General features: G+C 35.3%; 4 protein-coding genes across 4 annotated transcripts in view; 3 read left to right on the top strand and 1 right to left on the bottom strand.

Annotated features, from left to right (window-relative positions):
• Positions 1 to 2267, bottom strand: part of Cbr-tag-173 — a gene marked incomplete at both ends in the record, with an annotated part of 6893 nt that extends 4626 nt beyond the window's left edge. Inside the window, 5 exons of the mRNA XM_045244084.1 lie at positions 68 to 154; positions 256 to 573; positions 1109 to 1264; positions 1786 to 1880; positions 2261 to 2267. Coding sequence (XP_045091517.1) covers positions 68 to 154; positions 256 to 573; positions 1109 to 1264; positions 1786 to 1880; positions 2261 to 2267 — 663 coding nt within the window. The remainder of the gene's footprint in view (positions 1 to 67; positions 155 to 255; positions 574 to 1108; positions 1265 to 1785; positions 1881 to 2260) is intronic.
• Positions 2268 to 3538: 1271 nt separating this feature from the next.
• Positions 3539 to 5277, top strand: CBG00295 (the record flags this gene model as incomplete). Its single annotated transcript, XM_002638668.1, has 6 exons — positions 3539 to 3576; positions 3919 to 4028; positions 4078 to 4455; positions 4699 to 4764; positions 4817 to 5001; positions 5092 to 5277. 6 exons carry the CDS (start codon positions 3539 to 3541, stop codon positions 5275 to 5277), a joined length of 963 nt encoding a protein of 320 aa, XP_002638714.1.
• A 5442-nt stretch (positions 5278 to 10719) lies between these two features.
• CBG00297 lies at positions 10720 to 13840 on the top strand (the record flags this gene model as incomplete). Its single annotated transcript, XM_002638669.1, has 8 exons — positions 10720 to 10915; positions 11022 to 11087; positions 11142 to 11326; positions 12088 to 12256; positions 12546 to 12602; positions 12670 to 12752; positions 13605 to 13715; positions 13766 to 13840. The coding sequence occupies 8 exons, from the start codon at positions 10720 to 10722 to the stop codon at positions 13838 to 13840; spliced, it is 942 nt and encodes a 313-aa protein (XP_002638715.1).
• A 120-nt stretch (positions 13841 to 13960) lies between these two features.
• CBG00298 lies at positions 13961 to 18981 on the top strand (the record flags this gene model as incomplete). The annotated part of the gene is made up of 19 exons (XM_002638670.1): positions 13961 to 14174; positions 14244 to 14300; positions 14496 to 14671; positions 15163 to 15259; positions 15534 to 15788; positions 15871 to 15924; positions 15980 to 16048; positions 16119 to 16291; positions 16343 to 16423; positions 16508 to 16598; positions 16929 to 16997; positions 17144 to 17212; positions 17326 to 17468; positions 17528 to 17608; positions 17843 to 18023; positions 18070 to 18158; positions 18201 to 18287; positions 18334 to 18385; positions 18926 to 18981. 19 exons carry the CDS (start codon positions 13961 to 13963, stop codon positions 18979 to 18981), a joined length of 2094 nt encoding a protein of 697 aa, XP_002638716.1.
• Between the last annotated feature and the right edge of the window lie 5184 nt (positions 18982 to 24165).

The raw sequence follows: 24165 nt of genomic DNA, 5'->3' as shown, positions 1-24165 counted from the left end.
AAACCAAAATGATCAAAAATCGATTTTTAACAATTCTGTGTGTCCTGCGCATCCCGATGTCTCCTACCTGAACAGTCGACGCAATCTCTGCTCCGAATCCAGACGAAATGGGTGCTTCGTGGGTGACGATGAGGCGTCCAGTCTTTTGGACACTCTGCAAAATTAAAATTGGCTCAAAATTTGAGAATTTCGAGCCTTTGCTCAATTTTCGGCACCAATTTCAGCGCCAAAATCGCTGAAAATCGTAGTTCATACCTCCACAACATGATCCTCGTCCCACGGTTGAATCGTCTGCAAATCGATCACCTCCACATCGGCGCTCAACTTGTCTTTTGCCATTTGAGCCGCTTCGAGTGCCACGTGCACTTGGGTTCCCCATGCGACCAGTGTCAAATCGTTTCCAGTGCGTACGGTTTCAGCCTGTCCCAATGGAATCGTGTAGTCCCCAGTCGGCACGTCTTCAGCCGCCAGGCGATACAGGATTTTTGGCTCGAAGAAGATGCATGGGTTCGGGTCGCGGATGCACGAGAGCAGCAGTCCTTTCGCTTGGATTGGGCCACGTGGCACGACGAGCTGGAAATCAGGGATTTTAGGCATATTCATGGCCCGTTTTTGGCCTATTTTCGGCCTATTTTCCGATCTATTTTCGGCCTTATTTTTTAGTCCATTTTCCGTTTATTTTTGCCTAATTTTTTAGTCGATTTCAGGCCTATTTTCAGCCTATTTTTGTCAAACTTTCAGTCTATTTCTGGCCTTATTTCCTGTCGTTTTTTGTCTAGATTCGGCCTACTTTCAGCTTATTTTTTTCGCCTACTTTTTTTGCACTATTTTTGGCCCAATTTCGGACATATTACAGGCTCATTTTTCGGCCTATTTTTGGCCTGAATTCCATTTATACTTGGGCCATTTTTCGATCTATTTCTGGCTCGTTTTTAATCAAAATTTGGCTTGTTTTTGGCCTATTTTCAGCCTATTTTCTGGCATATTTCAAACCTACTTTGCGCATAATTTTTGGCATATTTTTGCCTTATTTTCGGGCCATTTATTGTCGATTTTTAGATTTTTACTTCAATTTTCGAGGGGATTACTGTCATTTTCGATTGCTCACCTTCAATCCAGGCGTATGCGTGAAATTGGCTTCTGGACTCTGCGAATGATAGAGTGCACCGTGTCCGACGGCACCCCACGTCGTTCGGACCGTCAGTTTTCCACAATCGAACTGGTTTCCGGATCGGTAGCGAAATTTGGCGGCCTCGTTGACGAGCTGCAAAATTGGGAAAAATTGAATTTCGCGGGAAGGATTACTGTAGTTGGAAACGGGGTTTTCTATAGATATCTAGACTATGGGTTACTGTAGAAGACTACTGTATGTGGGATATTTCATCGGGTTCAGGAGATTACTGTAGGGGGGTTACTGTAGGGGGATTACTGTAGTTTTGAAATTACACGAAATTCGTCAGAAACATACTGTAGTTCAGATGTAGACACTGTAGTTACTTCAGGCGAAATCAACGATAGCTTTTTTGAGATTACTGTAGTTTTCTTGGAAAAAAATTTGAAAAATCCGAAAAATTGATGTTTTTAAACGAATTTCAGCCAATTTTAGGTTGATAAACGTCATTTTTAAGCCAATTTTCGACTATTTATAGACAGCAACATCAATTTCCAACCAATTTCAGTCACATTTTAGGATGAAAACAGTCGATTCTAATGATTTTTGAATAGTTTAAGCTCGAAAAATGCTCCTTTCGGGTCAATTTTCGCTGCTACCAAGACATTTTTTACCTGATCATAAGCGGGGAAAATGTAGTCTCCAAACTGAATCTCGGCGATCGCCGTTGCTCCAGCGGCAGCCACTCCGATACCGAAACCAGCGATTCCTTTCTAGATGACTTGGATAACGCACCAGGGTCATGTTAAGTCATTTTTATGCCATTTTGAAGCGGTGGCCTAGANAACCAAACTTGCAAAAGTTAGGCCACCACTTCAAGAAGACCTGGAAAACACACCAGGGTCATGTTAGGGCATTTTGAAGTGGTGGCCTAGCTTGCAAATGTTAGCCCACCTAGTCAAAATGACGAAAAAAGCGAGAAAACAATGTCAGCAATCTATCTTATCACTCTCTGAAAATTGCCTTATCTAATCTTATCACTTTTGTTGTTTCAGAAACGCTGCTTCCTGAATCTGGAATCACCAATCGAGCGTGTCGCCGGATTCGACACTCCATTCCCGCATGTTCATAGCCATTCTATCTTCCAACCGTTCATCGTGTCTTTGATGCTATCAAGAAGAGTGTTAACTATTAGAAAACCCCGCCTATTTTATTCAAAAATTTGAATTTCCCGCCCTTTTTACCCCATTTTTGTAGGTAACGAATAAAAGTTGAGAATTCGTGTAGAATTATTTCCTTTTTTAAATCCTTCTTTTTTCTCAAATTTTTTTATAGATGGTGCCATTTCTGCTGCATTTTATAAGACATGTTTAGATTTGGAAATTTTGATTTTTCAGATTTTTCAGAAAAATCGATTTTCCTTTTTGTGTAACACATTCCCTTTATTTTTTAGGCCCCGCCCCTTATGTTCTATAATTGCTCATCGTGTGAATTTTAGAGATTTTTATGAAATGTTTTTTGTAAAAATTCCCAATTTTCTCACTTTTTGGTTAAATTCTGAAATATTTCTTCTGAATTTTTTGCTGAATTTAGGCTTTTTTCCAGGTTGGGACGAGGAGAAAAGTATCGGAGAGAAAAGGTAAAAATTCAAAAAAAAATCTTTTAAAATGCAAATTTTTCGAAAAAAAAATGTAGCATTTTTTGAAATTTTTTCTCACTTTTTCTTCGAAAAAAAGCTAAATTTTCAGCTTTTTGAATCGAAAAATCTCCGAAATTTCAATATTTTAATCCAAAAATGAACCACTACTTGGCAGCCGTTCTAATCATCGCCGTCTCGATTGGCTCGATTCTTCCCGCTTCCCAGTGCTCATTCTTCTTCAAAACTATTTTCCCGAGCTTCCCGATCTCTACACCATCGACTCTCTTGTGATTTATCTCGTTCAGGTCTTTGTTTTTTCGCGAAAAATTTGAAAAATCTAGAATTTTCTTTGTTTCAGGCCAGTATCATCATGTTTCTCGGCTTCATTTCTATGTGCATCTACTCGGACATCGCCTGTCCGCTTGCCATCAAGGGATACGTCGCCATTTTCTCGAGAATGTGAATTTCGCCGATAATTTTGTTGTTTTACCCGCTTTTTTTTTGTAAATATTGTAGAATTTGAATTTGCCTCCATTTTTATGTATATTTTGACCGAAAATTCGGCGAACAACGAGCTGAAATCACCTAAAATTGATGGAAAATAAAAGATTTTATTGAGCCGCAACGCGCACGCGACGCACCCGACGGCACACAAACAAGTGATTTGACATGTGCAACGCATCAAAATGACCCGTTTTTCGAGCAAATAAACGGTTTTTTCGCTCGGAAAAAGTTTGGAAAAAGGTTTTAAGAATTTTTGTGATTTTCAGGGTAATTCTGGCAGCGAAATGGCACGAGAAGGGACCAGATATATGGTCCGGAATGGGTGCGTTTTTGGTTTTTTTAAAAGATAAATTGGAAAAAAATCTTTAAAAATGCGAATTTTTCGAGTAGAAAATAGGTTTTTTAAAGAAAAAATATATAAAATTTTAAAAAATTGGCAATGGAGCGAAGTTTGCAATTTGAAAAAATTTGAAAAAAAAGAAATCAAAAACTTAATTTCTAAAAATTCGAAAATCTGGAATTTCAGGTTTTCTAAAAAATTCGAAAAATAAAAAAAAACCAAAAATTTGATAATTCAAAAATTAGAGAAAAAAAATTATCTGAAAATTGTGGAAATTCTGAAAATTCAAAAAATTGATTTTTTGAAAAAATTCTAAAATTTCAGCTACATTCTTCTGGAAGATCTAGAATCCTGGTATGCTTCTGGATTCGTCACTCCAGACGACACCGTTCGCATTTTCAATTCTAACGGCGATTCGAAAGCATTCAAAATTAGTAAGAGAGTCCAATAGAGCGCGTTTTCTTCAAATTCAATTTTTTTCAGGTTCCCTAATTTTTCTCTACGGAAGTGAGCATCCATTTCGACGTGCTTCAAAACTTCTGGATTCTGATTATTCGTCGTCGGATTCTGATGAAGAAAGGGCGGGGCCGTCTACAGTACCACCCCCGAAAAAAGTGGGCGGAGCTTTTGAAGCAAAAAGAAATGACACTGAAAAAGAGCAAAAAAGCGTCCCCCAAAAAGTGGGCGGAGCTTTTGGAGTCAGAAAAGTGTCGACTCCGCCCACATCTGAGAAGAAGCCAGAAGAAGTTTTGGAAAAAGTGGGCGGAGCTTGTGAAAAAGAAGTTGATCATGATATTGAATTAGGAGGCGAGGACATCCGGACCCAGAGACACACAGAAACTGAAAAATTGATGATTGGAAGTAAGAAAACTACAGTAGTCCCCAAAAAATGTTTTCTATTTTTTTCATAATTTTTGGAATGTCTGAAATTCAAAAATCATAAATACAGACTCTGAATTTCTAATTTTTCTCAGCTTTCAATTTTTTTTCATTTTTCCAAATCTCTGAATATCAGAATCACAGAATCTCAGATTCTCAAAATTCTCAAGTTCTCAAAGTTCCAGAATCTGAGAATTCCTGTATCCCAAAATCTCGGAATTTCAGGAAACAATCCTTGTGTGGCACTAATGGATCCGCCACTCACCACGGATCGTTTGGAGATGATTGGAAGTAGGGAAACTACAGTAACCACAACAATCCTGCGAATCTTACTAAATTTCAGAAGACGAATTGCAAGATTTCTATAGAGACATAAAGCACAAATTGACGGTTGTTGGAATAAAAACTGCAAATTCTAAATTCGCGAATTGGAAATGCGGTTACTGTAGTTCGGAGAAGAATACGGTAGTTTGTAACACACAACTCGATGCTTTCAATCATGTCTTGAATAACAAACATAAGGAAAATGTAAGATTTGAAAGCTTTGAAAACAAAACAAAAACGGATTCAGGGATTCCAAGAAACTGTGAAATTTCATATTTTAAATATTCTTTGCAGATGCAATTCACCGCTCCTGAATCGGACTTAAAATTTTGGAATGATTGGATCGATGAAATGAATTTGGGAGCTCCAGAAGATTCGATTCGTTATAATGATTATCCATTGTTCAATGCTGATAATGAACCCGAAGAGGATCGAATTACAGGTAAAGAAGAGGACATCTGGACACACAAACACACATAAATTTTAATTTTTCTAATTTCAAAAACTTTATTTCAAAAAAAAAGCTTGAGTTTCTGAATTCCTAAGTTTCCGAATTTTTGAATTTCTGAATTTCCGATTTTTTGAATTTCTGAATTTCTGAATTTCTGAACTTCCGAATTTCTAAAGGTCTGAATTTCTGAACTTCTGAACTTCCGAATTTTTAAATTTCCGAATTTTTGAATTTCTGAACTTCCGAATTTCTGAATTTCTGAACTTCCGAATTTCTAAAGGTCTGAATTTCTGAACTTCTGAACTTCCGAATTTCTAAATTTCCGAATTTTGGAATTTCTGAATTTCTGAATTTCTGAATTTCTGAATTTCTGAATTTCTGAATTTCTGAACTTCTGAACTTCCGAATTTCTAAATTTCCGAATTTTTGAATTTCTGAATTTCTGAATTTCTGAACTTACGAATTTCTAAAGGTCTGAATTTCTGAACTTCCGAACTTCCGAATTTCTAAATTTCCGAATTTTTGAATTTCCGAATTTTTGAATTTCTGAATTTCTGAACTTCCGAATTTCTAAAGGTCTGAATTTCTGAACTTCCGAACTTCCGAATTTCTAAATTTCCGAATTTTTGAATTTCCGAATTTTTGAATTTCTGAATTTCTGAATTTCTGAACTTACGAATTTCTAAAGGTCTGAATTTCTGAACTTCCGAACTTCCGAATTTCTAAATTTCCGAATTTTTGAATTTCCGAATTTTTGAATTTCTGAATTTCTGAACTTCCGAATTTCTAAAGGTCTGAATTTCTGAACTTCCGAACTTCCGAATTTCTAAATTTCCGAATTTTTGAATTTCCGAATTTCCGAATTTCTGAATTTCTGAACTTCCGAATTTCTAAAGGTCTGAATTTCTGAACTTCTGAACTTCCGATTTCTAAATTTCCGAATTTTTGAATTTCTGAATTTCTGAATTTCTGAACTTACGAATTTCTAAAGGTCTGAATTTCTGAACTTCTGAACTTCCGAATTTCTAAATTTCCGAATTTTTGAATTTCCGAATTTTTGAATTTCTGAATTTCTGAACTTCCGAATTTCTAAAGGTCTGAATTTCTGAACTTCCGAACTTCCGAATTTCTAAATTTCCGAATTTTTGAATTTCCGAATTTCCGAATTTCTGAATTTCTGAACTTCCGAATTTCTAAAGGTCTGAATTTCTGAACTTCTGAACTTCCGAATTTCTAAATTTCCGAATTTTTGAATTTCTGAATTTCTGAATTTCTGAACTTACGAATTTCTAAAGGTCTGAATTTCTGAACTTCCGAACTTCCGAATTTCTAAATTTCCGAATTTTTGAATTTCCGAATTTTTGAATTTCTGAATTTCTGAATTTCTGAACTTACGAATTTCTAAAGGTCTGAATTTCTGAACTTCCGAACTTCCGAATTTCTAAATTTCCGAATTTTTGAATTTCTGAACTTCCGAATTTCCGAATTTCTGAATTTCTGAACTTCCGAATTTCTAAAGGTCTGAATTTCTGAACTTCCGAACTTCCGAATTTCTAAATTTCCGAATTTTTGAATTTCTGAACTTCCGAATTTCCGAATTTCTGAACTTCTGAACTTCCGAATTTCTAAATTTCCGAATTTTTGAATTTCTGAATTTCTGAATTTCTGAATTTCTGAACTTCCGAATTTCTAAAGGTCTGAATTTCTGAACTTCTGAACTTCCGAATTTCTAAATTTCCGAATTTTTGAATTTCTGAATTTCCGAATTTCTGAACTTACGAATTTCTAAAGGTCTGAATTTCTGAACTTCTGAACTTCCGAATTTCTAAATTTCCGAATTTTTGAATTTCTGAATTTCCGAATTTCCGAATTTCCGAATTTCTGAATTTCTGAACTTCCGAATTTCTAAAGGTCTGAATTTCTGAACTTCTGAACTTCCGAATTTCTAAATTTCCGAATTTTTGAATTTCTGAATTTCTGAATTTCTGAACTTACGAATTTCTAAAGGTCTGAATTTCTGAACTTCTGAACTTCCGAATTTCTAAATTTCCGAATTTTTGAATTTCTGAATTTCTGAATTTCTGAACTTACGAATTTCTAAAGGTCTGAATTTCTGAACTTCCGAACTTCCGAATTTCTAAATTTCCGAATTTTTGAATTTCTGAATTTCCGAATTTCCGAATTTCTGAATTTCTGAACTTCCGAATTTCTAAAGGTCTGAATTTCTGAACTTCTGAACTTCCGAATTTCTAAATTTCCGAATTTTTGAATTTCTGAATTTCTGAATTTCTGAACTTCCGAATTTCTAAAGGTCTGAATTTCTGAACTTCTGAACTTCCGAATTTCTAAATTTCCGAATTTTTGAATTTCTGAATTTCTGAATTTCTGAACTTACGAATTTCTAAAGGTCTGAATTTCTGAACTTCCGAACTTCCGAATTTCTAAATTTCCGAATTTTTGAATTTCTGAATTTCCGAATTTCCGAATTTCTGAATTTCTGAACTTCCGAATTTCTAAAGGTCTGAATTTCTGAACTTCTGAACTTCCGAATTTCTAAATTTCCGAATTTTTGAATTTCTGAATTTCTGAATTTCTGAACTTACGAATTTCTAAAGGTCTGAATTTCTGAACTTCCGAACTTCCGAATTTCTAAATTTCCGAATTTTTGAATTTCTGAACTTCCGAATTTCCGAATTTCTGAATTTCTGAACTTCCGAATTTCTAAAGGTCTGAATTTCTGAACTTCTGAACTTCCGAATTTCTAAATTTCCGAATTTCTAAATTTCCGAATTTTTGAATTTCTGAACTTCCGAATTTCCGAATTTCTGAATTTCTGAACTTACGAATTTCTAAAGGTCTGAATTTCTGAACTTCTGAACTTCCGAATTTCTAAATTTCCGAATTTTTGAATTTCTGAATTTCCGAATTTCTGAATTTCTGAATTTTCGAATTTTTGAATTTCTGAACTTCGAATTTCTGAATTTCTGAACTTACGAATTTCTGAATTTCCGAATTTTTGAATTTCTGAATTTCCGAATTTCTGAAGGTCTGAATTTCTGAATTTCTGAACTTCCGAATTTTTGAATTTCTGAATTTCTGAATTTCCGAATTTCTGAAGGTCTGAATTTCTGAATTTCTGAACTTCCGAATTCCTGAATTTCCGAATTTCTGATTTTCTGAATTTCTGAACTTCCGAATTTCTAATTTCCGAATTTTCAAATGTCTAAATGAACGTTTCGAATTTACGAAATACCGTAAAACCTGTATTAGAAGGGCCGGCCCTTCTACTTTTCCAAGGTACCCCCCGGAGAGCTCTTCTATTGCAGGGGCCCTTCAATTAGAGGGGGCCCTTCTATTGTTCCAAGTTACCTCCGGAGGGCCCTTCTATTAGAGAAGCCCTTCTATTAAAGGGACCCTTCTAATACAGGTTTTGCGGTATCAAAAAAAATCTGAATTTCTAAAGAATCACTAAAATTGTGTTTTTTTTAATTCTCGATTTTCAAGATACCGAAAATTCACTTTTCAAACTCTTAATCCATCAATTTCTTAGATTTTTTTCCTGTGCTTTTTCATATGTTCAAAATACCTTAAAACCTGTAATAGAGGAGACCCCTAACCTTATAACTTTGAGCTCAACTATCTCATTTCCTGCGAAAGATATCAAAAAGTGGTCAACTGATAAAACATTTGTGATAATGTCAAGAATATGTCCCTTACAGTAACCGAGATATTTGAACTCAAAATTGACTGTGCGGGGGGGGGGCACTTCTATTACAGGTATATCAAAAATATTTCTATTAATTTTCGAATCCCCCAATTTTTGCAGGTCAAAAAGTTATCGATGAAATGAATAGGCTGAAATCCCTATTCGCACGTTTAAAATGTGCGGGCAAACCGGACCAATGGTTCAATTCAGTTTATCCAGTCAAAGAAGTAGGTGGTCTTTTTTTGTTGTTGTTCAAAAATCTTCAAACGTATTTGTTTCAGTCAATTTGTCGTATGTGCAATTTCGCACCATTCTCACCGAAACTCTTCTATGTTCATCTGTTCTATGATAATCATATTGCTCAGCTGGCGAAATGTCAAATTTCAAAAAAGTCGTTTGAATTTTGGGAACAAAAATTTTTGAATATGAAAGAACTAAAGGATGAGGAGGAGAAGACGGAGGAGGAGAAAAAGGGCAATACGAAGGAAACAAAGAAATTCGATATTAGAAAAGAATCGGCGAAATTCGGAAACTTTTCGGAAGGATTGAATATGGGGGATAGAAAATGGGGTGAGGGATAATGGGGGTTACTGTACCTGCACATCTAACTTTTTTCAGAAAATCCTGGAATTCCACTATTGGATCCGCCAATTAAGCTTGTTGCCAAACTTCAACGTATGTGATTTGTTTTTTTTTTTGGATTTTTAGAATTTCTGGATTTTTGATATGAATTTCCCCAATTTCGAAAATTTCCCAAAATTCTGAATTTTCAGAATCTTCAAAATTTGCTGAATCTTGGAATTCCCGAATTTTTCAATTTCTCACTTTTTAAACTTTCGAATTTTCGAAATTTGGGATATCACACCCTTAGAATTTCTGGAATTTCAAATTTCTAGGTTTTTGATATTTTGGATTTTCCGAATTTCTGAAATTCCCGGAAATTCTGGATTTTTAGAATTTTCGAAGTTTGCTGAATCTTTCAATTTTAGAATTTTCGAATTTCAGAATTTTCGAATTTCCGAATTTCTGGGTTTTCGATATTTTCCGAATTTCCAGAATTCTCGGAAAACCTGTGTTTTTGAAATTTGCTGAATCTGTATTTTACAATTCCTGTTTTTTTTTATTTTCGACTTTTTTTTTGGATATTTCGAATTTTCAAATTTTCGAATGTTTGAAATCTTGAAATTGCGAATTTCCGAATTTCCGACTTTTCGAATTTCCAGAATTCCGTTTTGAATTTTGGGTTTTTCGAATTTTAAGAATTTCGAAAAACTTGAGTTTTCAAATTTCAGAGGTTTTGGATTTTTCGAAAATCTCAAGGATTCAAAATTTTCATATTCTTTTGAAAATTCTGAATTTCTGAAACTTCAATTTCTCGGAAAATCAAAATTCTCAAGTTTTTCGAAAAATTCATTTTTCTTAGATTTTCAGATTTTTTATTTCAGAAGACCAATTCATCCGATACTACAGAAGTCTATCCAAAGCGATGACAAATCCAGCCAGCCGTCGGATTGCTCAGCTTAGAAAAGTCAATTGGAAATGTGGTTACTGTAGTTCTAATAGGACTACTGTATCGTTTTTCACAGAATTGGAAGCGTTCGATCACATTTTGGGACAGAAGCATAAGGAGAAAGTGAGCGATTTTGAAATTTAATTTTTTTTCTTGAAAATTCAAAAAACCAATTTTTTAAACGATTTTCTGAATTTTTTTTCGAATTTCATATTTTCAATTTTTTCGAAAATTCAAATTTTCTGAAATTTTCAGATGAAATTCACTGCTCCACTGGATGATTTATTGTTTTGGGGAAATTGGGCGGTTGAAATCAATAATGAATTAGCAGCGAAAGAAGAAGAGGAGCAGAAGAAGCTTCCAGAAGATCCAACGTCTTCTGGAAGTTCTCAGAATCCCATAACGACGTCATCTGCTGTCACGAATTCATCTGTATTATCTTCGAATTTCAGTTAGTTAAATTTTTTGAAAAATCTGAAAATCCTGAAAAAAAAATCCCAATTTTCGGAATCTCAGAAGACCTACATTCTGAAATTCTGAAAATTTCAAAATTTCAGGAAACAATCCACGTGTCGCTCTAATGGATCCACCAATCACCACGGATCGCTTCCAGATGTGTAGACGTAAGAAAACTACAGTAACCCCCATACCTGCACATCTAACTAAAAAATTTCCAGAAAACAAATTCGTGCACTTCTGTAATGAGCTATCGGCTAGCTTGACTGAACTTGGAATAAAAACTGCAAATTCTAAATTCGCGAATTGGAAATGTGGTTACTGTAGTTCGGAAATGGATACGGTAGTTTGTAATACACAATTCGACGCTTTCAACCATGTTTTGAAACAGAAACATAAGGAAAAAGTGAGGAATTTGGAAATTTGATATTTTCCAAAAAATGGGGTTTTCGAATTTTTGAAGAATTCAAGAAACAATTTTTTTAAAAAAATCTGAATTTCGACGAATTCTGAATTTCTGAAGTTCTGGAATTCTGAAAATTTGAAAACTTGAAATTCTGAGATTCTGAAATTCTGAAATTTTTTAAATTCTGAAATTTAGAAATAATGAATATTTGGAATTCAGAAAATCTGGAAATTTGAAACCCTAAAAATTTTGGAATTCCGTATTCTCCAAATTCTGAAATTCTGAAACTTGAAAATTCAAAAGTTCTGAGATCCTGGAATTTAAAACAACAGGAATTCTGAAATTTAGGAATCCTGAAAGTTTGAAAACTCGAAATTCTGGAATTCTAGAATTCTGAAATTTTGAAATTCAGAAATTCAGAAGTCCAGAATTTCTAATATCCTGAAATAATGAATATCTGAAATTCAGAAAATCTGGAAATTTGAAAACTTGAAATTCTGGAATTCTAGAATTCTGAATTCCGCGAATTCTGGAATTCTGAAACTCGGAAATTCAAAAGTTTTGAGATTTTGAAGTTTGGAAAAACAGGAATTCTGAAATTCAGAAATTTTGAAAACTTGAAATTCTGGAATTCTAGAATTCAGAAATTCAGAAATTTTGAAAAATTTGAAAACTTGAGATTCTGGAATTCTGAAAATTTGAAATTTCCGAATTTTTGAGAATAATTCTCAAAACTCAAAAATTAGAAATTCAATTTTCAGATGAAATTCACCGCTCCCGAATTGGACTTCAAATTCTGGTGTGATTGGGTGGATGAGATGAATTCGGGTGCTTCTGAATCGACGTCTACAGTAATCCAAAATCTTCCAGAACTGCAAAAATCCAAGTCATCGGAGCGTCAAAAAGTTGCCGCAATTCCAGAAAGTTCCAGTGAGATTTTTTAGTTTTCGAAATACCGTAAAACCTGTAATAGAAGGTCTCCCACACTGTCAAGTTTAAGCTCAATATCTCGGTTCCTATAAGAGATATCAAAAATGTGTCAACTGATAAAATGTCTAGGATATTATGATAAACAATTTATCAGTTGACCATTTTTTTATATCTTTATCAGGAACCAAAATAAATTGGCTCAGAATTAAAAATTAGGGGGCCCTTCTATTACAGGTTTTGACGGTAACTGAATTTTTGAATTTCAATTTTTCTAATTTGAAATTTTCAGACGAACCACGAGTTCCATTACTTGCTCCAATGCCGAAAAATGAGAATACGGTTCCCAGTAAGTTAGAAAAATTCTAGAATTTCTTCTAAAATTTAAATTTAAAAATTGAAAATTTAAATTTCAGAAAAGCAATTCAACGAAATGCTTGACGAGTGTGCAAAAATGTTCCAAACACACAAAAAACGATTGTCTGCCGCCAAGAATGTTGTAAGTGAATGAGTCTACAGTAGTCCTGGAAAATACAGTAATCCTAATCAGTACAGTAATCCTAATAACTACAGTTATCCCAATAACTACAGTAAACCAATAACTACAGTAATCCCAATAACTACAGTAATCCCAATAACAAAATTGGTCCCAATAACGACAGTAATGCTGATTACTACAGTAATCCGTATGACTACAATAATCCTGATAACTACAGTAATCTTAATGACTACAATAATCCTGATAACTACAGTAATCTTAATAACTACAGTAATCCCAATAACGACAGTAATCCTGATTACTACAGTAATCTTAATGACTACAATAATCCTGATAACTACAGTAATCCCAATAACAAAATTGGTCCCAATAACGACAGTAATCCGTATGACTACAGTAATCCCAATAACTACAGTAATCCTAATAACTACAGTCATCCCAATAACTACAGTAATCCCAATAACTACAGTAATTCTAATAACTAAAGTGGTCCCAATAACGACAGTAATCCGTATGACTACAATAATCCTGATAACTAGAGTAATCTTAATAACTACAGTAATCCTTATAACTACCGTAATCCCAATAACAAAATTGGTCCCAATAACGACAGTAATCCGTATGACTACAGTAATCCCAATAACTACAGTAATCCTAATAACTACAGTCATCCCAATAACTACAGTAATCCCAATAACTACAGTAATTCTAATAACTAAAGTGGTCCCAATAACGACAGTAATCCGTATGACTACAATAATCCTGATAACTAGAGTAATCTTAATAACTACAGTAATCCTTATAACTACCGTAATCCTAATAACTACAGTAATCGTAAAACAATATTTTCAGCCAGCATTTGTTGCCTGTACGTACTGTAGCAAACCAGATGCGAAACCATTGGCACCCAGCAATGTGCAGGATCAATTATTGCACATTTTGAAATTGACACATCGGGAGAATGTGAGCAATATTGAAGTTTTTGGAAAATTTCAAAAATTTTTAGTTTTGAGATTCTTGAATTTTTCAAATTATCAAATTTCGGAATTTTCAATTTTGGGATCTTTCTGATTTTTAAGAATTTTTAGGATTTTCATTTTCAGAACTTGTAATTATCGAATTTTTCGGATTTCTAAAATTTTCTATTTTTTTGAATTTTAAAAAGTTTTCTGAAATTTTTCGAATATCGAATTTCTGCCTGTTTCCAGATGCAATACAAAGCTTGTCTCTCGGATCTACAGTATTGGAAATCGTGGGTTGAAACTTATGGAATTCCAAAGAATGTCCTCGAATCCCGAAAATCGCCGTCTACAGTACCCGCAAAACGTAAGTTGTGGACATCTGGACAGACAGACAACCCGGAATATTTTTTTGCAGCGAAGCCTGGAATTGAAAACAATGAGCCATTCAAGAAGAGTTCCAGTAAGTTTTACTGAAATTTTTTCAAAAATCAAAACTAAAAGATTTCCAAAAATCTGAAAAAATTTTCAGATAATCCTAGAGTCCCGCTTTTGGATGTTCCAGTGCATCGTGGAAAACTCCTGAAGCGTAAGTTGAAACTCAAAATTCAAACTGCAAAACTTCGTTGTTCAGTGGAGCGCTGGTTGCCATAAAACGATTTTTTTTTTTCAAATTTCGATTTTCTCGATAAACCAAAATTTTGCGGAAAATCGATTTTCAAAGAAATGCTTGAGCAATCGCGCTCCACTGAAAGAAAAATTGTCAATAGAGCGCGTTTTGCAGAGAGCAAATACAAAGAGTATTGTGAGTACTTTTGTAAGGTGCTGAAAGAGAAACAGTCGTGTGCTGAAACGGAAAAATCGATAAAATGCATCTGTTTTCATTGTCCTGGAGATACACGGATCACGACGGTTATGGAACTGTTACAGCATGTTTTCAATAGCAAACATGCTGAAAATGTAAGAAATTTTGTTTTGGAAAATTTTGAATTTCTTTTTTCTGAATTTTCGAATTTCCGAATTTCTGAATTTCGGAGTTCCAGAATTTCCCGAATTCTAGAATTTGCAAGTTTCATATCTCCGAACTTCTGAATTTGTGAATTTTTTAACCTCTGAATTCTGACTTCTGAATTTCTGATTTTACGAATTTCTGATTTTCTGAATCTCGAATTTTCTGAATTTTCGAATTGCAAATTTGCTGAAAAAAACTGAATTTCCCGAAATCCGAATTTTTGAATTTTGGAATTTCCGGATTTTTGAATTTCTGGATTTTCGAATTTCTGATTTTCTGTATTTTCTAATTTTGCGGTTCTTTGAATATCAAAATTTTCGAAATTCCGAATTCGAATTTTTGAATTTTTGAATTTTTGAATTTTCGAATTTTTGAACTTCCGAATTTTCGAATATCAGAATTTCCGGATTTTTGAATTCTCAGAATTTTAATTTTTCAGATCCGATTCCTTGCCAACAGAGAAGACTTCACATATCACGAAGACATCATCCGGAAAATGCCACGCATTCAAACACCAGCAGCAGTTAGTCGAACTCGTTAGTTGTCTATTTTTTATTGTTGATAAATCCTTTTTTTGGTTTTAAATAATTTTGGATTACTGTACTTCCGAAAAATCTCATCCGAACTAACCTATAATAGAAAGGCTTCCAACTTCGACCCCAATTATCTCGACTCCTATAAGAGATATCAAAAAGTGGTTGACTGATAAAAGTTTGGTGATATTATGATAACAATTCTATCAGTTAACCATTTTTTGATATCTTTGACAGGAGCCAAGAAAAATTGGCTCCAAGAATTTTAAATGTTCAGCTGCCATTAGAACCTACAGTACCTTCCAAAATCTGTTTTCTTTTAGGATCAACATATTTGAGTCAATTGAATTTGATATGATAGAAAAACTCAAGAACTACAAATTTGGACTACTGTATCCAGTCTATTTGGACTACTGTACCCAGTCTATGAACAGAGTTACAAGCCATAAATCGTCTGAGCTACGCGCCCACAGTTTTACGGCTTGTAACTTCGTTCACAGACCAGCTACAGTATTCAAAATACTGACATTTAGTAGCTCTTAAATTTTCCTATCAAATTCAAGGTGATCAAAAAATATTGATAAATTAAATATAGATAAATTTTTGACTTTCAGCTGCCTATGTTGTAAGACCGGATTACACACAAGGTGGACAGCGAATACTAAATTGTGAGTTTCTAAGAAATCTGTCTGTTTCGAATTCCTCATTCCTTCAATTTTCCAGCCACTCCACCAATGATAGCCCCAATGTCAGCTCCGATTCCCACAGATCCTGTTCATCGAACTGTCTCTGGTCAGTAGATTCTTTAAACCCTCTTATTGAACTTTTAGATACTTGACGAGTCCAAATTCTGAAATTTCAGCAACTCCCACGCCAACGCAAACACCACGCACACTCTGCAAACTTCCTTGTTTTGGCTTGCGTCCTGTGTACATGTCCAAAGAGCGCACAAAACCAACGGAAGCCCAATTATCGTTTATCAATGGATTGACTAGTGACGGAGGCACCAGCGGTCTTCCATATGTTGCCGATGGGGTGAGTTTCTAAAGTTATTTGAGTCTAAATTTGGAGAAAATCTCATTTCAGACATACTGTGGTTGCTGTGATGAGGATATGACTGGTTGGGATGTGGTTCGCATCGCTTGTCATGTGTTTTCAGACAGTCATGTGAGTGAGAAATTCGTTTTCAGTCAAATTTTCACAAACTTTTTGGGTCTGCAAATATAATTTCGAATTTTCATTTTTTTATAGCTTCGAAAACTTGCCAACCTTGTTTATGTTTGTGATTTTCAACATTGGATCGACATGATTGAACGACGAGGTTTGGCTTCTACTCCTCAAGGTACACCATATCTTTGAAGATTTTTAATTTTCCAGGGGGGTGGGGGGTCCTACCTTAATGACGTGCCTATAAAGTGAATTTTGAGCCCAGTGAGATTAAAACTGAAAAGTTGGAGGCACAGGTTTTTCAACATGCTAAATCGAACTACCGTATTTTCTCTAATAGAAGCTTATGGGTTATCTATTAGAGAAAATACGGTAGTTCAAAATTCCTGAAATTTTGAAACTGTGATTTTAGAACTCAAAAATTTCTCAATTTCTGATTTTTCTAATTTCTAAATGTCGTACGGTAGATGTGATCCATTCTATCCTCAGAACGTTTGACTTTCAGCTGCGAAACCTGGATCAGTATCTGCTCAAACCGTCACACAAAGTTCAATTGAACAACGAACACCACATTGTAATTTTTGGAGAATTGTTGAAACTGCTCGAAAACTAGATGTCTTTGCCAAACTAGAGTTAAACTATCAGACTCATCGACTACTTTTTTCGGGCATTTGAACTTGTTAAAACAAAGTTTCCAAAACATAAACTGTCGAATTTCAGCCGCCTCTGTTGTGAGACCGGACCCACCGATTGTTCGACAAAGTGTAGTTCAACGACCGATACCACAGGGTGAGTTCTCGAGAGATCTGTATGTTTGTCTGTTTGTCTAGATGTCTGTAGATCTAGACAGACAGACAATAGTACAGAATTCTCATTTATTCAAAGATTTTCAAAAGTTTCAGTGGTTCGTACACGCTGCACCCTTCCTCTATATGTCTCATGCCCTACAATAGACCCTACCGGACCATTTAACAGTCAAGTTTCATTCATCAATAGAGTTGCCATTCGAGGAATCGAAGCCACTCGTTCATATGTTGCCGATGGGGTGATTTTGCGAAACAATTATTTCATTTTAGGTTTTGAAATGGTTTCCTTTTGTTTCAGACGTTCTGTGGCTTTTGTAACGTTGACATGACGGGATACAATTTGATTCGAGTCGTCAAACATGCGTTTTCAATCAACCATGTGAGTTAGACGATCTATGAATCCAAGCCATCTACGGTGGTGGCCTAACTTTCTCAACACGGATTTTCTAGACAACCAAAGTTTATGGCCTGGTAATGGTCTAATATACACGCGGTGTGTATTTTAGGCCATTCACCGAAGATTGACTTCTGCATTTTTGGATGTCTAAAGAAAACCTAGTATAAAACATTTTTTGAATCTGTAAAAAATCATATGAATTCTCAATTTTTCCAGCTTCGAAAACTGGACAATCTTCCCCACTTATCTGTTTTCCAACATTGGATAATCATGATTGAACGCAGTGACTTCGTTTTAACACCTCAATTTACATCGTCCCCTCTGCAATTTAAATCGTCCCCTCTGTATACGTTACTCGGATTGAAATCAATGAAAGCAGCGTTGAATGACTTTGATGGTAATCTAGGAAATTGGAAGATTTGGCGGGAATTTGAATTTTTCAGTGTTTTCCAACTTTTCACCAACACAAATGGAACTGATTTCAAATGTGGACATGGCGAAAATTGAACAATGTGCGGAATTGTTGAATGAGGTACTGTACAAAATGAAAACTTAGAAAACAATGATTTTGCAGTTCGGTGGATGTATTTACTGTGAAAAATGGCTTTTGACTGGACGAGAAGTTTTCGAGCACTGGATTCCACAACAGCATTTTTTGAAGGTTGGATTGTCAATAGAGCGAATTTGCAGAATTTCGAATTTTACAGATCCGACAGCAACATCCAGTTAGTCGGCGTCGTATGGATATATTTATGGAATGTGTGGAAATGTGTCAAAAAGAGAAATTGGGGTAAGAAAAAATCGGAATCTCAAGAATCTTAGAACCTTAATAGTTTCACAATCACAGAAAATTCAAATTTTGAAGTTTGAGAATTTCAGAATCTTAAGATATATGCGAAATTTGAAAAATTGGAATTCTTAAAATCATAAAATTTTGAAATATTCGAAATCTCACTATCTCGGAATCCTAGAATCTAAAAATCTCGAAGTTCCAAAACTTAATGATTTCCAATTTTCAGAATTTCAAATTTTCAAATCCTGGAAACCTGAAAACCTTAGAATTTCAAGAACTGCAGAAACTCAATACTTCAGAATTTCGGAACATCGAAAACTTGGAATTTAAAATTTTGGGAAATTTAGAATTTAGGAATTTCAGAATCTAAGAATCTCAACGTTCTCGAAATTCCGGATATCCGCGAAACTCGGAAAGTACATAAAATTCCAGAAAATTCGGAGTTTCAGAATTTAAGACTATCAATTTTTATGAAAAAAAATTTTCAAAAAATTTCAAATTTTCAGATGCATCATCATGTGAAAATAACGTCGTCGATGGTATTCAAAATTTTGCTTCATAATTTTTTTTTTAATTTTTCCTTTTTTTCTGTATTTTCGTAAATATTTTGGGCTCTGCAAATGAATTTTTTATAGAAATTTGTGGACGATTCTTTTTGAGGATTTTTCAAAATGAAAATTTTTCCAGCTTTTCCAGCTCAACTATCTTCATAATGAACTCATGCACGCACATTAAGCTCCATTATCTCGTTTCCCATGAGAGATATCAAAAAGTAGTCAACTGATAAAATGTTTGTCACATTATCAGAAATATTTCACCGATTGACAAATTTTTGATATCTTTTATGGAAATTGAGATAATTGAGCTACTATGAGTAATGTTCTATTAGAACTTTTAAGGCTGTTTGGGTTTTCGCCGAGCTAGCAAAATGTCATTTTCTCTCTTGATTGTTTCAATAACTAAAAAATGTAATATCAGATTTCTCTGACACATATTGGTTCATTTTTTAATCATTTCACTCATGATTGCTTTTGCCAATTTGATTGAAAATGTCAGAGCTAAATTTTAGTCTATTTTTATGGTTTGGCATTCTTTGACATTTCCACTAGTTGCACTTTTACCCAATTATCTCGACTCTTCTAACAGATATCAAAAATTGGTAAACTACTAAAATGTTGCTGATAACGTGACAAATATTTTATCAGTTGACAGATTTTTGATATCTTTTATGGGAGCCGAGATAAATAAGCTAAAGTGTAAGGTACCAGATGTCCCCATAAACTTGTCCAACGGGACATCGGTATAGTGCCATTTCTCTAGTTCTTTTTCCTACACCGCCAGTGTGAGAAGCATCGTGTTAATTTGATTTATGTGATGATGACAGGACAGCGGAGAAGAGAAAAAAACACCATTCAGGTAATTGAGAAGCGGTCGTCGTTCAAAGAAAATTGCTTTAGAACTTCTATTCTCCTTTTCTCTCTCTCTCTCTCTCACTCTCTCTCAATAGAAAAAAAAACATTGATTTATGAATCGACACGAAGACATGACACCCCTCTACTTTCTTCCATTTTCCAATTCACAGAACAACATGAACAACCTTGGGAGGTATTTTTTGTTGTTTTGTCCTTCCCCGATCTCCAAAATAGAATTCTAAGAATCCAGAATTTTCTATTTTGACTATAATTTTTTTCTCTTTTTGTAGGTACATACATTTTTTCGTCTTCCCATATTATACTGCATTTTTCGTATAATCTTAGATTCTTAGATTCTTAGATTCTTAGATTCTTAGATTCTTAGATTCTTAGATTCTTAGATTCTTAGATTCTTAGATTCTTAGATTCTTAGATTCTTAGATTCTTAGATTCTTAGATTCTTAGATTCTTAGATTCTTAGATTCTTAGATTCTTAGATTCTTAGATTCTTAGATTCTTAGATTCTTAGATTCTTAGATTCTTAGATTCTTAGATTCTTAGATTCTTAGATTCTTAGATTCTTAGATTCTTAGATTCTTAGATTCTTAGATTCTTAGATTCTTTTTTTGAGAAAAGATTAAGTATTCTAGAAGAGTCGTTCCTATTTCTCTGGTCCTTTTTTCTGTGTCTTTCCAAAATAACCAAAAATAAAATATAAAAAAGAAAATCTCATCCATCCATCTCTTTTTGCCTATTTAGTCCCTCGATGATTATCCCCCATGGCTCACAGATTCAACACATCGATATATCACTCTCTTTGTCCTGGTCCCAAACACTCTGCGAGCCAAAAAAACTTGATGGGAAGAACGTTTTTTCCATTTTCTCTCTTCTTTTGTTTCGTTTTATTCTTGTTCCATTTCTCTTCCTCTCCTCAGATTCATATTTCATCCTTCCCGATCACTTCTTACACTTTCGGAAACATCTCATATTTCAAATGAAAATATATGAATTGCATTATGTTTTGATACCCTTCACCAAGACGATTTTTATGATCATCGTTAACTTTCAGCTCAATTATCTCGGCTCCCATTAAAGATATCAAGAATATGTTAACTGATAAAATGTTGGTGATAATATGATAAATATTTTATTAGTTGACAACTTTTTGATAACTCTCATAGGAGTTGAGATAATCAAACGCAAGCATGTGGAGCACTCTGGAACGTCGCCTTCTACTGATGCTTCTGGAACCCCGAGCCTTCCAAGTAGCATATCTCCGCTGGATAAATTTTCACAAGAATCTAATCAACTACAAAAATTAAACTCTATTTTTGTTGTATATCCTCTAAAATTTTCAAAAAATTCAAGCTAAGCTCCAAAAGCTCCAAAATTGCCTGTTTGGCTGAGCCACGCGGTCGCAGGCGACGCTTGCCGGGGTACGATATCACTGTACACCACCACGCAAAAATACATACTGAGCTTTCTGAATTAATTAGCCCCGAAATTTATTAAAACATCCCCAATCTACCCCCTTGCTCCTCCTAATTGTCATTGTGTACATCTTCTTCTTGTCCTCCTTCGCGCAAATAAACGAACACATGTTCTCAAGAATCTATTCGGTTGTGATGGTCCCAAAGACTATTTCATTGTCTATTCTAACATATGTGAGTCTCTAGGAGGTGTTAGAGGCAATCCTCTTCTAATTAGATGGGTGTAGCATATGAACGGAGCTAATCTCTACCCAAGGGTCATAAGGAGGCCAAATGTTGCCAATCGGGGACACGTAAAGATAGTATCTGATGAGAAATGACATGTGCGGAGCGATGTTATGATTGATGAGAGCTCTTTATCTTCATCTGAAAATGAGGAACGCCACTCGAACGCGTGGCTCACCAGCGCCTTGCGATTTGAGCTCAAATATCTCGGTTCCCATAAAAGGTATCAACAAGTTGTAAAATAATAAAATGAAGAGGATAATATGACAAACATTTTATCAGTTAATAAATTTTTAATAACTTCTACAGCAACTAAGATAATTGAGCACAAAGTGCAAGCATTGTGGTGGCGCATCCAGACCGCGTCACCAGTGGCGCGCGCTTTGGGCTTAATTATCTCGGTTCCTAAAAAAGATATCAAAAAGCTGTAAACCAATAAAATGTGGAGGATAATATGACAAACATTTTACCAATTGACAGATTTTTGATATCTCGCATAGCAACCCAGATAATTGAGCTACGCTGTCGTACCCCTGCTCATTAGAATACGGTATCTTCGGTTAGCTTCTCAAGACTATCCTAATCTCCCTCTATCAAATCGCCTCAATATGTTGCTCTCGAACCATCCCTCTCATCGGAGCGCATCTTCCGCCAAAAGACCGAGCCAATAGGAAATGAGCCCCCGTGGTGATGGTGGTGTCGAGTGTATGTATGTGCTCCACCCGCCAAAATTTATGACCCCTCTTCCGCTCCTCGTCTTCTCGATAATAGGCTTGTTCTTCTTCTTCTCCTTCTTCACCACCATTAACCAGATGAATGTGTTGTTTTTGGGGTCGTGTACATTCTCTCCATCTGACGTCTTCCAAATTCTTAAGCAAACAGGGACCATGACGAGCTCTCATGTTTCCCAGTTTTACGTAACTTTTTTCCCTACCAATTATGATGTGCAGGTGTTCGTGGATAGAGTGGCGTATAGGGTGAAGTACAATGTTTGCTATATAGGGTAGAGAAGGGAAGGGATATGTAAATCTGAGCAAATAAGACCCAGGGCAGATCTCCCTATCAGCTAGGGTCAAAGGCTAATCGGATCTAGGTCTATGGATCCATATATAACAAGCTTTAAGGTCCATAAGGTACGCTTGTGACGTCAATAGGACCGGACCCACCAAGTTGGTGGTACCAACTCACTTCCGTTACCTGTGACGTCATATTTTCCCTATTTACTCTCCATTGTTACAGTACTATGACGTCGCTACAAGTGTGTCAATTACCATTACATCACTCGGTTACCAGCTGCGGGCCTGCCTTAATTAGTTGTTGAATGGAGAGCACACCTGCTGCTGCTTTGTGATGGATACCGACATATTATGAGCTCAAACTGAAGCCTGAGGAGAACTAATTGGCATAATTGGCTTAGGGACTTTGAAGGCTAGAATCTGGGATTACTGTAGAACAAGGACTTGTAGTTTTTGTACTATTTTTTGTCCTCCTTTGAAGGTTTGCCTCTGAGGGCTTCCATAGCCTTTTATAGGTAGCAATAATGTCCTGCCCTCTAATGTTTTATTTCACTTGGTCAATAAATTAAATTAAATTAAATAGTGTCTGAAACCTTCCAAATTGGTCTAAACCGTTCTAGGGGTATCGGTATCTTGAGATAAAGAAGCTGCAGAAATGAGTCGGCATAGTTGTCAACCGGACCGACGAAAGCCAATTACGGAAAGGCTCATAACTCGGCTCAAACTTGGAATTTCTTTCCAAATCAAAATTTGAAATGTAGATCTTAAAGAGATCTACAAAATGATATTAAATTCCACTATATTAGAATGCCGAGTTTTGAACCACAAGCCGAAAAGAAGCGGGCCGGCGTACTAGTTCAAAAAACGGCATACGGGTTCAACGACCTCTGTTTCAAAACTTAGATTTCAAACAATTTCAAATTTATCATCATTTTGTAGCCCTTGTCGAGCTCTACATTTTACTTTTTGATTCAAACTGAAATTCCAAGTTTGAACCGAGTTATAAGCCGGCCAATAGGTTGTTGCTAACCAACGAATCGATATTGCATAGATTCCGTGTCGTAACTTTCTTCAAACTTGGTACTTTTGAACGAGCTAAAAATTCAAATATAGCTCTTGAAAAGTTCTAAAAATGGTGTATAACTTCATTACGATAGTTAATTGGACTACAACACAGGAGAAATTCCAATTTTGAGTAAGGCCCTCTTATTCATCAAATTCTAAAAAGACCGTACTTATCATCCATCTTACCTTCAATTTCCCGTTTGTTGACTAATTACGGGGGTCATAATTCCTTATGTCACCCTTTGAAGGGACACCGCATAAGTGGAGAGGGAAAGGTTACATAAGAATCGGAACACATGGGTGTGACGTAACCTGTGGGAGAAGTGTGGAAGGTTCTGGAGATTTAAAAATTGACAGCCAACCAATTCCAAGCTTCATAGGTGTCGAGGAGTACTGGAAGGTTCTACAGGACTTTAGGAACCGCTTCTAAGCTTCCCTTACACTGAAACATCCACAACCACAGGTGCCACTTAAGAGACATGATGTGCCCGCCAAGAAAGAGTGAAATACGACCCACCCCGCTCGTATTCTCAATAGG

This window comes from Caenorhabditis briggsae (genome assembly GCF_000004555.2).
Source record: "Caenorhabditis briggsae complete genome, chrI, whole genome shotgun sequence".
Lineage (NCBI taxonomy): Eukaryota > Metazoa > Nematoda > Chromadorea > Rhabditida > Rhabditidae > Caenorhabditis > Caenorhabditis briggsae.
Note: the sequence above shows the minus strand (reverse complement) of the source record. Positions and strands in the feature narration are given on the sequence as shown.